Source organism: Petromyzon marinus, chromosome 12, assembly GCF_048934315.1.
Source record: "Petromyzon marinus isolate PM22_M1 ecotype Great Lakes invasive population chromosome 12, UKy_Petmar_22M1.pri1.0, whole genome shotgun sequence".
NCBI classification, from domain to species: Eukaryota; Metazoa; Chordata; class Hyperoartia; order Petromyzontiformes; family Petromyzontidae; genus Petromyzon; species Petromyzon marinus.
In genome coordinates, this window is record NC_133678.1 from 14,876,809 (window position 1) to 14,889,968 (window position 13,160).

A 13,160-nucleotide genomic window follows, 5' to 3' on the forward strand; every position below is an offset into this window, starting at 1 on the left:
CTGGGATACAATGCTGGCAGCCGAGTCCACGACCTGGAAACACCTGGCACACCACATCCAGTATACCCCTCGCTCTGTGGGCTGTGGCTACCAATACAAGCAACGTGCCACCTACTCCTCTAGTCTACGAGCAATGCAGGAAATATGCAGTGAGAGATTAACCCCTGAGCAGGGCTGGAAATGGGAAGAAATGACTGGGGGGGGGGGGGGCAACTCATCAATGATTCCCCCACCCCCCACTAGATCTGTGTGGGTCTCTGTGCGTGTCTGTGGGTGTCTTTGGGCATCTGTCAGTCTCTGCGTGAATGGGCTCGTGCCAGTGAGGTCACGGCGACCCGAGTTCGATTCTCGCTCACAGCCAACACCAGAGACGATCATCTGAACCGGTTCTGGGCCTCCCCTATGGCGACTCAGCCTCAAATGAGTACCTGGTGCGGTGTGTAAACATCGCCACTCGGGAGACAAAGGCAAGCTGGGCGTGGTGCTGGTCACGCACCACCTCGTGTGATGTTTTATCCATCACAGGTGCTCGCTTACAGCACTTGCCCCAACAGTCTGTTAAGGCTATACGCAGGATCTTTGTCTTTTTTTCTTTGTGGGTCTCTATGCGTGCCTCTTGGGTCTCTGTTAGTCTTAGGGGCTCTACCTGTGAGTCAAATTAAAAAAAAGAGATGAATCCTCAATTTTTTTGGAACGCAGTCACAGGGTTCAAATGTTCACTCCCATCATGGCGTTTTGGGGCATTCCGGTCCATTTCCACTGCTGCCCCTGAGTGCTGCTTTATGGGAAGTTTGTAGTGCTCGGCTGACCGGAAGGCCGGTCCTCAGCATGGGAATGTGAAATTCCCACCTCTGGGAGCCACCAATGGCTTTAATCAAGGAAACGCTCCGACTTTGCTGTGTATTCTTCCCCTTGAAATTTGCGACCGCTACTGATTGAAGCACGATTTGGAAAACGTTCAACATGAGTCGAGCTGTCTCAGTTCTACACTCCCCCTGTCCCCGCAGGCTACGCACGCTCGTGTGCGTGTGTACGTGTGCATGTGTGTGAACGGTAGTGGAGCGGTTTACGCGCTGCAGCTACGAACCCCGTGACCAGAATTCGATTCCCGCTCCTGGCCAACACCAGTGACCATTATCTAAACCGGTCCTGGACCTCCCCTAGGTCGACTCAGCTTCAGATGAGTACCTGGTGGCGATCTGTGAACATCGCTACCGGAGAGACAAATCCTCTCGTGTGTCGTGCCACAACTCACAGGTTCTACTCGCTAGCAGCACTTGCCCCACGTGTCTGCGAAGGCTATCCGGGGGACCTTTGTCTTTGTGTGTGTGTGCGCAAGCAGGCGGAGCGGCCACCGTTCTCTCACCCCGGCCTCGAGCCTCGAGCCCCATTTCTCAGTGAGTACCGTCACCGCGAGGAGTAGCCGCCGCCTAAGAAGCGACATCAAAGGCTTCCGCCAATTTCATCACCGGCAATTTTCGCGCACCTCGGGGAGGGAGGGAGAGAGGGAGGGAGAGAGCGAGGGGAAAAACAAGAAAACATTTGCAAGGGCGAAGAGGAAAAACATTCCTTTGGAAAGTTTTATTTTCACTCGGCAAATGGATTCGCACTCTCGGTATAACTCTTAAATGCTTCCACGTTTGCCCAATGCGCGTGGTGTTTTTTTACATGACCCCGGCAGAGGCTCCCTCGGAGGTTCCCTCGGAGGTTCATGCTCAGGTATTTCTAGAAGTGCCTTTGGGGGTAATGCAGGAGGCGCTCCGCAATAGGCGAGTCGTGACACTGATCCAGCACGGCTGAGAGCCCGGGTTCGGATCACGGCTTCAGGCCACGTGCGATTCAACCCGGCTTCTCACGCGCAACGAGTCGATTGGTTGCGGCTCAGTCGGCCGGTGACTGCACAAAAAAATAAAACAAAATTCAGTCCCGAGGGCTTAAACGTGCACGTAAATTTCGCCAATTAGTGTGCGTAGAAACCACCGTTTGCCCAGCACGTCTGAGCGCCATTTGGTGGCGTGCGAGCGGGGCAATTGAAGTGACTCGGAAGTAGTTCTGTGGCGTCAACGTTCAGTGACTGTGGTGGGCCCAGAACGTTCCTTCACAGCGCCGCGTCATCGTGCAGCCTGGCGTTGGTTCTCTCGCTGGGATGTTTGGCCAATACCAGTTTCATTGTACGGGTTTTTTTTAGCTATGGGAAGATACAGGGGGGGGGGGACCCAGAGGACATCCATGTGCAACAGGGGTTGAGAACATACGAAACTCTGCCCGGAAAGGTGCCCGAGTCGGGAATTGAACCTAGGCCCTTCTTGCTCTGAGGCACTGCATCTGAGACAGAGGATAGGCACATGTGGAGAGTGCGTTGGAGCGGAAGCCATCGGCTGGTGCCCCCATGGGTACAGCGGTTGATGGGTGGCGGGAGGGGGTTGACACCTGGGTGAGATGGATGCACAGATCCTTATACCGCACGGGAAACGCTACGCGGACCGCTGAGGCTCGAACGCTCTTCGTTCCCATATTAGGAAGCCACTGGGGCCATGCACTTTCAAAACTAAATTTAAAATGTAGAGACTGGTTATGCACTTGTATATTCTTCAACCCACAGCCACACTCGTTCCTAAAACCAACCCCGAACACGCGTCTCGCAGCCCCTTTTAAACCCTCCATCTCCTCCCTCGTTCCCAATACACATCTCCATCTCGCACGCTGAGTCCATGTAACGTCAGTGCCCTTTGACCCTTGGCCCCTGTCTAGTGTATTCCTGTGTGTGATTGGTGTATGCTATGCTGAGTGCAGAGATTTCATGTCTGCGTGGTGCGAGTGCGTGAGGATGGCTCGCAGATCCCTTACACATACGTACATCCAGAGATCCACAGACACCCATGCCCATAGAGACACCCATAGAGACCTACAGAGACCCACATATTAGCGCGGTTGGCTATGTACGGTGAAAAAGAAGTTCAACATACATACATAGAGACCCACATACACCCAGACCCATAGAGCCCCCCCAAAGACCTATAGAAACACCCACAGAGACCTACAGAGAACCATATATTATGAGGGTTGGCCACGTACACGAGGAAGCAAGGACCCTCGTGTAGTAATCGCCGATGCTTGGCTTGCTGTGTGTTGGGCGTGTAGGCTCACTCGGTGACGAGTTCATGGTGGGCGACCTGGCGGACGTGCCCAGAGCGCGCAGGGTGAGCTTTGTGGATCCCAGCAGCTCCCCGGTGAGATGTGTGACAGAAAGACAAAGATCCCTCAGTAAAGCCTTAACAGACTGTTGGGGCAAGTGCTGTTAGCGAGCACCTATGAAGGCCGGCACAGCACGCAAGGTCGGTGGGTGGCCAACACCACGCCCGGTCGCCTTTGTCTCCCCAGTGGCGATGTTTACACATCGCATCAGGTACTCATTTGAGGCTGAGTCGACCTAGGGGAGGCCCAGGACCAGTTCAGATATCCTCGCTGGTGTTGGCCCAATGCGGGAATCGAACGCGGGTCGCCAGGTTCGTAGCGCAGCACGCTAACCGCTACACTACCGCTCCCCATACGCACGCACACACACACAAGCACTCAGCATCATCGGTAGCAGCCGTGATCTGTCGACTGCTGGAAGAGGGCCTTCCGAAGTTGTCACCGCCCTAGGTGGCTGTGTTCGTAACGCAGTGCTACTTGTCGTATGACCAACGATCGCCCATGTAGACACACTATTGGAGCGAGTGCCGTTAGTGAGCACTTATTAAGGGTTTCATATTCTTGGTTCTTTTGGTAAAGTCACGTAGAAGGGAAATAATAAAATAATACAAATAACACATAATAAAATTCGCACGACGTTTCGGCCACAACGCAAGCAGCCGTCCTCAGGTGAAGAAACAGAGCTGTCGGAAAGACGGCGTCCTAATGAACACTGCTTAGCTTGGCAGCGTATTTTAAGCTGGGTGGGAGGAGGAGAGCGCCTTGACAAAGGAGTTACATATCATGAAGCACTGAAATTGCAGTGCAGTTAATTGACCTGCACTGAACAAGCTGGGCCACGTGAAAACTGCCATTTTCCACTCGTAAACATTTGTTATTTCTCTCGAGATGACAAATGTTTACGATAGCGTCTTCGTGGTAGCTCTTCATGAGATGAATGTCAGTAAAATGGTTACCGCCGTCTGTGTGATGGCCGATATGGTTTTTGAAGGAAGAAAAACACGAATGTGATGAGAAACATCCAGGGGAAGTGACGAAACGCGGAAAGGGCGTCGACGATGCAGGCCAGGTTGTCCGCCTGTAGTGGACCCTGCTCATGTACCACGTGTGTAAAGTGCGTGTGTAACGTGTGCATGCGTGCGTACCGTGTAACGTGCGTGTGTAGCGTGTGTGTGTAATGTGTCACGTGCGTGTGTAGCGTGTGTGTGTAACGTGTAACGTGCGTGTGTAATGTGCGTGTGTAACGTGCATGTATAACGTGCATATATAACGTGCGTAACTTGCGTGTGTAGCGTGCGTAATGTGTAACGTGCGTGTGTAACGTGTAATGTGCGTGTGTAACGTGCATGTGTAACGTGTAACGTGCGTGTGTAACGTGCGTAACTTACGTGTGTAACGTGCGTGTGTAACGTGAGTGCTTAACGTGCGTGCATAACGTGTAACGTGCGTAACGTGTAATGTGCATATATAACGTGAGTAACGTGCATGTGTAACGTGTAACGTGCGTGTGTAACGTGTAATGTGCTTGTGTAACGTGCATGTATAACGTGAATAACGTGCGTGTGTAACGTGCGTAACTTACGTGTGTAACGTGCGTGTGTAACGTGCGTGTGTAACGTGCGTGCGTAACGTGCGTAACATGCGTGTGTAACGTGCGTGCGTAACGTGCGTAACATGCGTGTGTAACGTGCGTAACTTACGTGTGTAACATGCGTGTGTAACGTGCGCATGTAACGTGCGTGCGTAACGCGCGTAACATGCGTGTGTAACGTGTGTGCGCAACGTGCGTACCCAGCCTGGCACGCCCCCCACGGCAGGGTCGGCTCTCCGCCTGCTACCCGACTCCTTTTCCCTGGGCTCCACCTCGTCGAGCCTCAACGTGGAGAGGATCCAAGCGCGCAACCACGAGCGGCTGCGACGTCTCCACGGCTGGGACAACGACGTGGCGGCCGGGCCTGGTGAGCCCCCCCCCCCCCCCATGCTGCACCCATGGGAGCCATCGTGCGATGCTCGCTACGAAATGAATGGGGAGGCGAACTCGGGAAGAGCGCGTGAGTGGGTTCCGTAGCACTTTCCAGAATGGGAATCTTTATTTTCGCAGATGTCCAGCGAGGGCACGAGGTCAGAACGTTACAAACGACAAACACGATAGGAGTACGAAGTTTTAGGAAAGGTAAACAAATCACTTGAGAAATATATACGCAAATAAAAGTCAACTATTTTTCATTTGACCTCAACGAGAGGATCGCATCTGACCGCACGTGATAGCGGCTGATCGTCACGTGCAAATAAATATAGCAAGCAAATGCTCTAACAGCGTGACGCTGATTCTAATTTTGGAGGGAAAAAAACGGAGAACCTGGAGAAAAATCCACGCGACCACGGGGAGAGAGACACGCAAACTCCAAATATACAGCAGGCATCAGGGTCGGGATCAAACCCACGACCTCCTGTATACCAGGCAAGGTGGTTAACATCTCACCACCGTGGCGCCCGCAGCTCGTGCATCACGGAGATGGAGCAATTAAATCTTGCATCTGACCCCCTCTTTATCCTCGTGACCCCACTAGGCGAGGCGTCACCCCTCTTCATCCCCGGGCGTCACCGTCCCGGATCCGCCATCTCCGCCGACTCCATCACCTCCGTTGCCACGGAGCCCTGGCTCAGGCCTGGCTCTCGGGGCAGCCTGCGCCTCGACTTGGGCGTTCTGTCGACTGGTGCTGGAGACTAGAGCTGCTCTATCCAGTTATTTAAGTAATTGGTCACTCACCCGATTACCGGTCACTCACCTGATTATAATGATAATTATTGGTCACTCACCCAATTGTCGGTTTAATTAATCGACTCATCGGCCATAACACGGGAATAGTTGGAATAAAAATCTCACCTCATTCTCCACATGTGCCACTGGACGGGAGGTGATGGGCAGGGCTTGGTGACATCATCGGCTGTTGCGTCACGCTGGGCGTGGCTTGCAGGGGTTTGCTGCCTTCAGAAGACAGGATGTTTTGGCCGCCACGATTTTTAAAGGGGCCCCCAAGTAATCGATCACAAAACAAGCAGTCGATCACGATTTGTAGCCAAGTAATGGACTTGCAGTGAGTGGGTTCATGAACCCGTCTGTTCGGACTGGCGAGTGTTGTCTTCTTGCATGCTCATTGGTTTCCTCCGGATACTAAAAATACTTCTTTTAGAGTAATTGAACCTTATGGTGGTACCCCAGGGTACCATAGTACCCCGGCTCTCACTTAATGTCCATGATGTAGCCATTTTTAGTCTGTTGATGGACTGTGATGCGGCAATCGACGAGCTGTACACGATGCACTATGGTGGATTCAAGCATTCAAGGTTTCAGCGCAATCGTCCTCGCTGCATATCGACATTGCGGAGTAGCACTGATTTCGGATTCATTGGTACCCCAGTCGCGGAGTTAAGTACACCCCTCGAAAACATAGTGTCCCAGAAATAAAATATTTAATTTTGTGTTATTTGGTAAACTTGGGTACCGCCATGAGGATCAATTGGCCAAATAACCAAAATCAGGATCAGCCCTGCAGTGGACATTGGGGTGAAGCTCTCTCGGAAGATAAACAGCTTCCATTTTCTACTTGGATGTAATTGTGTGCACCAGTGTAAACTAAAACTGAACAATTGTTTTTATTTTACCAGGTAAGGGCCACTGAGCTACATACTGTAGCTGTTTTTCAGAAGCCACCTGGCCACAAATGATAGCCCAACGAAGTGGCTTATTACCTGGAAATTTATATAGCAGCGAAAGACTCTTACGCATGATGTTGATTCTAAATGTGGAGGGAAAAACCGGAGGACCTGGAGAAAAAAAATCTACACGACCACTGGGAAAACATGCAAAATCCAAATATACAACCGGCTTAAGGGTCGGGATCGAACCCACAACCTTCTGTATACCAGGCGAAGTAGTTAACATCTCCACAGGAAGAGAGACACGCAAACTCCAAATATACAGCAAGCATCAGGGTCAGGCTCGAGCCCACGACCTCCTGTATACAAGGCGAAGCATTGAACATTTCGCCACCGCGGCGCCCCAGTCAGACCAACGGCAGGGCGTGTGCGGTGGGGTAAAGTGTGGGTACTCCTAACTCCGAGACACGTGGACAGCGTGGGCGGGTAGAGGCCAGTACCCTCCGGAGGGGAGGTTCTGGAGCTCCCTCCAGTGGAGGCCGACCTGCTAGCAGCAAGTCATTGCAGGGCTGCGCCTTTATCTGATGATGTCACATCTGCAGGTTTATGATTGTTTGCTAGCAGCATGGGTTGTGCATTAATGGGCACTACCAATGGAGTGCAGTCCGCAGGGGGCCAGCACCGCTCAGGACCTGGGTTCGAATCTAGGCGCTGGCGTGCGGCGCCCGTCATTGTCTCGACCCGGTCGAGACAATGACGGGCGCCACGGTGGCTATGAGATGTTAACTACCTCGCCTGGTGTACAGGAGGTCGTGGGTTCGATCCCGACCCTGACGCCTGCTGCTGTATATTTGGAGTTTGCGTCTCTCTCTCTCATCATCATCATCACGGTGGCTAGGAGATGTTAACTACCTCGCCTGGTGTACAGGAGGTCGTGGGTTCGATCCCGGCCCAGACGCCTCCTGCTGTATATTTGGAGTTTGCGTCTCTCTCTCTCATCATCATCATCACGGTGGCTATGAGATGTTAACTACCTCGCCTGGTGTACAGGAGGTCGTGGGTTCGATCCCGACCCTGACGCCTGCTGCTGTATATTTGGAGTTTGGGTCTCTCTCTCTCATCATCACGGTGGCTAGGAGATGTTAACTACCTCGCCTGGTGTACAGGAGGTCGCGGGTTCGATCCCGACCCTATAGTGCCTGCTGCTGTATATTTGGAGTTTTCCATGTTCCGCGCACGATGCCGGATCGCGGGGGGGGGGGGGGGGGGCGTGCCCCCCGCCACCCCCACCCCCCCATGGCAACTCGCGTGAGGCCGTTTTAAAGACTCGCCCCATGGTCCGAGCGTCTGATCAGTGCCCCGAGATGGCCAAATCGACATTCAACCGCACATTCCTAATCATGGGTTCATCATGATTATTATTTTTACTACACACAATTCCGTGCCTTGTTGTTAGTGCGCTGCACCTGCTGCTTTGATCCGAGGACTTCAAAGCTGCCCCTGGGAGTCAGCTGCGGGGCTCGAGGGCTGAGGCTGGACGTGCCGCTGCGAGGGTTGACACGAGAACCCCCTTATTAACGCCGCTCAAGTCACACGCTGCCGCTGCTGCGCGCACACGCCCCTCTCTCTCTCGTGTGGAAACAAACAGCCCCAGCATCAGAAGCAGCAGCAGCAGCCTCGCTGTAAATTTCTGAGCACAAAATCCCAGGATGCCACGTGCCATCTCAGGCCACGGTCAGTCCACAGCTGGAGGAGAGGACCAACAACAAAATCCGGCGCGACCTCTCGCGGTCCTGCGGTGTCAAAATTCACCCGGCACCTGCGCACAAACGGAGTTCATTGCTCTTCGGGGTGTAACAATAGAGAGGGAAGGCTTAACGAGAGCAGTGACTTGCGAGACGAGACGACGGGAGAGAACTCCAAAGGGGAGCGGTGCCAGGGAAGAAGCAGAAATGGAAGTGGTGTTGCCTGCAGTGTGGTGAGTGGGTGAGTGGGGTGAATGGGTGAGTGAGTGGGTGAGTGAGTAGTTGGGTGAGTGGATGAGTGAGTGGGTGGATGGCTGAGTAAGTGAGTGGGCGAGTGATTGAGTGAGTGATTGTTTGGGTGGATGAGTGAGTAGGTGGGTGGGTGAGCGGATAGGTGATTGAGTGGGTGGGTGGGTTTTGTGGACGGAGTGAGTGGATGGGTGAGTGGGTGGGTGGGTGAGTGATTGTAGTTGAACACAGTGCGAATGAGAGGAAACACCCTCTGGCAGACCGAGTCCTCAACATGGGTGGATGAATCAACGAGTGAAGTTGACGGGAAACAGAAACCACGGTGGTTCAAGTCGATGTTGCTTCACCAGTCGAGAACTCGAGAGACCAGGATAGTCTCATTTGCAAGCGTGACACCTGATAGATAACAGTGATAAAATAGTGACGAGAAGGCGACTGACGGATCATCGACCGCGCCGACTGCTCGAACACTGGAATGGCGTTGCTAAAGCTCCCATGCAGCCTGATCGGTTTACAATTTGTTACTTATTTTAATGACCATAGTGTGGTGATGGGGAACCGTGGCCACTTTGTTGGAGTGATTTGTCTGCTGAGGAACTGGCCAGTGCCATAGGAATGTGAAATTTCCACCACGGGGTTCATGGTCGCCATTGGTGCTGAGCACCAATTCACATTCGTTTGAGTGTAGGGAGGCACTTCCACTTGACAATTATTGTTAAACACTGCGAGTAAAATACGTGTTGTAGTTATACATTAGGAAGGTTTGTTCTTTTTATTGTTTGAACATTTATAATTTTATCAGCTCATTATAAATCCGCATGACTATTTTTCACATCGATGTTAATCGTTGAATTATGACGACGATGTGGAATCACGGTATTATTCGTGTTTATTGTGAAATAATCGTATTAGCAATCATTTTACTAGATTCGATATTAAATCACCAAATCGTGTTTCGTTACCGGATGTCGATGACTTGTGTTTTGTCTGTTTGCGATCTCACAGCGTGCAGGGACTGGATGGGTCATTTGTGTCTCTACGTGGAGGCTCTGATTACGTCAGTGCTTGTGTCATGTATGTGTGTATGTTGCATTTATGTTGCACCATACGTAGCCAACCGTGCTAATCGGAGGTGTGGGGGGATAATAACAAACTAAACATTAGTAGTTCTAAAGAAATTCGTTTTCGATGTAGATTTAAAAGAGCATAGCGCTAATGACTTCCTAATATTGGAAGGAAGAGCGTTCCAGACGGCCACAGTAGCGCATCTGAAGGCGTGCGATGCAGTGACCATCTTTGTTCAATGGCCAGCCAAAATCCGCTGTTGCTGCGAGGATGATCGGAGTTCGCGTGGTGATTTATGCTCCTTGGCGAGATCAGCAAGGTATTGTGGTTTATTTGCGGCAAGCACTTTGTGTCTAATGAGTGCGACCTTATGAGTTCAGAATATAAACACAAGGACGGGGAAGGAGCCGAGGTGAGTATGTGGTGTCCAGCTGAGCTGTAGCAGCCACCCTGAGGCAGATCGGCTGGGCACTTTAAGGGCCACTTCATGAGAAACCTAAGTGGCTGGCCTTTGGGTATACCGACCTCCGCCATGGGAATATGGAGTTTCCACCACTTGCTCAGTGTCGCAAACAAGAGATGAGTGCATCCCAATGCTCGATTGAAGTGCGGAGACGTTTGGGTGTCGAACTGATCGCTAAGCGTCGGTTCTAACGAGCTCATCCGTCATTATCGGGAAGCTCCCGAACACATGGAGCGAAACGTCAAGACATCGTGCTGAACAACGCGTGGTGCGACCACACAACACGCCTGAGAGCCGTGAGTCCGCAGAGGCAATCACGCAAGCCTACGCGGCGGTCCTCGAGCCCATTGTTGGACATTTGGCAGATTCGATGAGCTGGAGGCTTCACATGCACGGTGATGATGTCACATCTGCAGGTTTAATAGAACAATTGGGAATTCATTGGTAATACGTGTAACTGCAATCACACAACGGCTGTGTTGTAAGGTGCTGGAACATTTATTATTTTAATCGGCACGAGGGTCGTGCCAGCGAGGTCACGGCGACCCGAGTTCGATTCCCACTTACGGCCACCACCACCAGTGACGATTATCTGAACAGATCCTGGGCCGACTCAGCCTCAAATGAGTACCTGGCGTGGTGTGTGGTAAACTTCGCCACTGGGGAGATAAAGGCGGCCAGGCTTGGTGCTGGTCACCGACCCTCGTCGTGTCTGGCTGATGAAGCGAGTTGCAATTACTGGCGAAACGTCGTACTCAGATTGTAAATGTGGCTTGGCTCTCCGACACACCGGTGTGCTGTACTAGTGACGAATTGGCACGTTCTGTTTACGTGACAACGCTTACTAGTTGGCTGTGTCGGGTGGTTGCGGGTTTTCACGACACATTTCTATATTTACGCGATTAACCCCAAATACGCCCTCCCCCCCCCCCCCTTTCTGGAGTGTGCCGCAAATGTGGGGACGAGCAACTCGTCCCCACCCCCTCCCCATCTCTTCAGCAGTCCATCTCGTTTGCGCTGTGTGTGTGTGTAGTGACGACTTGACACACTTCTCTTGAGATGGCACTTTGTTGAAGACACGTTGGCTTGACATCAGGCGGAGATCCCCACTGCAACAGCCCCCGAATCTCCCACGCATCTCCCTGAAATATCAACACGAGACCCCCCCTTCTCGATTATTCTCGCTGACTCTGGACGCTCGCTCTACCAGCAGACTCCACCGTCTTGTTCCGTCACCTGACCACGCTCCCCTTCTCGAACATTCCCGTAGCTGCCAGTCCCCTTCGCACTCACAGCTGATACCCCCTGTCGTTACCTCGCGTGGCCACTAGTCCCCTCACACCGCATGCAGGCTCCATTGTCATTTACATGTGTACAAGAAGCTCCGACGACGTGTCGAAGAAGAGTAAGGTGAAACCCCTTGTTTTATTTTTTTTATTAACAGTTTACAATCGGCGTTTTCACAACTCTCGACGAGGAAACACTCCAGCGTGGCATGCACACACTCCGTCTTTGTCAACTGTGGGTGACGGTCCTTCTTTCCTGCCCGGCCCTTCATTCTCTGTCCGCTCGCTGACCACGTTTCATTTACTGCTACCTTCGTTAATGATCTCTCCACCGCCTGTTCCATTTCCAGTTTCTCCACACCAGTCAAGCCCTGATCAGTGCCCTTACCTCATTACAGACCAATTCAGACCTCATTGGTCACCCCGTGCCCCTTATAAATCTCAACGTTCATCTTACAAAGTCCCATCGCAAGGGAGAAACACAAACATAGATACAACAAATGTTTGCCCCTATTGAGACGGCTGTACGCCGTATGGACCTGAAAACTCAACTTCCCTGTACAAGAATACGGGGTAAACCGTTTGGGTTGACACGGTGTGTTTCTATCAGCACCTGTGTAATTTCTATGTTATATATATCTTTAGTAGCTCCAGGTAACGTTTCTTCTCAGTTTAATCCCCTACATGTGTGCTCTCACCTGCACCGTCTCACCTGCACCGTCTCACCTGCACCGTCTCACCTGCACCATCGCACCTGCACCGTCTCACCTGCACCGTCTCACCTGCACCGTTTCACTTGTACCGTCTCACCTGCACCGTCTCACCTGCACCGTCTCACCTGCACCGTCTCACCTGTCCGGTCTCACCTGCACCGTCTCACCTGCACCGTCTCACCTGTACCGTCTCACCTGCACCGTCTCACCTGCACCGTCTCACCTGCACTGTCTCACCTGCACTGTCTCACCTGCACCGTCTCACCTGCACCGTCTCACCTGCACCGTCTCACTTGTACTGTCTCACCTGCACCATCTCACCTGCACCGTCTCACCTGCACTGTCTCACCTGCACCGTCTCACCTGTCCGGTCTCACCTGCACCGTCTCACCTGCACCGTTGCACCTGCACCGTCTCACCTGCACCGTCTCACCTGCACCGTTGCACCTGCACCGTCTCACTTGCACCGTCTCACCTGCACCGTCTCACCTGCTCCATTAGCCTCGAGTCATTTGCATACATCATAGAGTCTTATGCAAATTGTATACCATTTGCCGCGAGCAACAGAGTGGATTGTACTTGGTCAATCGCTTCATCATTAAGTGGCAGCCTTTTTCTCTTCGCCTGCCTATGTCCCGCCTCTCTCCGCAGCATAAACGTGCCCACTGATTTTGTTTTTCTCGACAGCCACTTGAGATGTGGTCGCGTCGAGACGTCAGCTCTGTAAATCCGCAGAGTTCTGTATCTTCATTTGTGTAAAAATAAAAAAAACATTAAACACGTC

General features: G+C 52.2%; 1 protein-coding gene across 3 annotated transcripts in view; it reads left to right on the forward strand.

Annotated features, from left to right (window-relative positions):
* Positions 1-9,810, forward strand: part of LOC116941500 (centrosome and spindle pole-associated protein 1-like) — a 49,308-nt gene extending 39,498 nt beyond the window's left edge. For all 3 annotated transcript variants that reach the window (XM_076066668.1, XM_076066669.1, XM_076066667.1), the window contains 4 exons: positions 1,343-1,397; positions 3,142-3,230; positions 4,991-5,153; positions 5,766-9,810. In XM_076066668.1, the coding sequence (XP_075922783.1) occupies positions 1,343-1,397; positions 3,142-3,230; positions 4,991-5,153; positions 5,766-5,926 (468 nt within the window). In that variant the 3' untranslated portion in view covers positions 5,927-9,810. The remainder of the gene's footprint in view (positions 1-1,342; positions 1,398-3,141; positions 3,231-4,990; positions 5,154-5,765) is intronic.
* Positions 9,811-13,160: the final 3,350 nt, after the last annotated feature.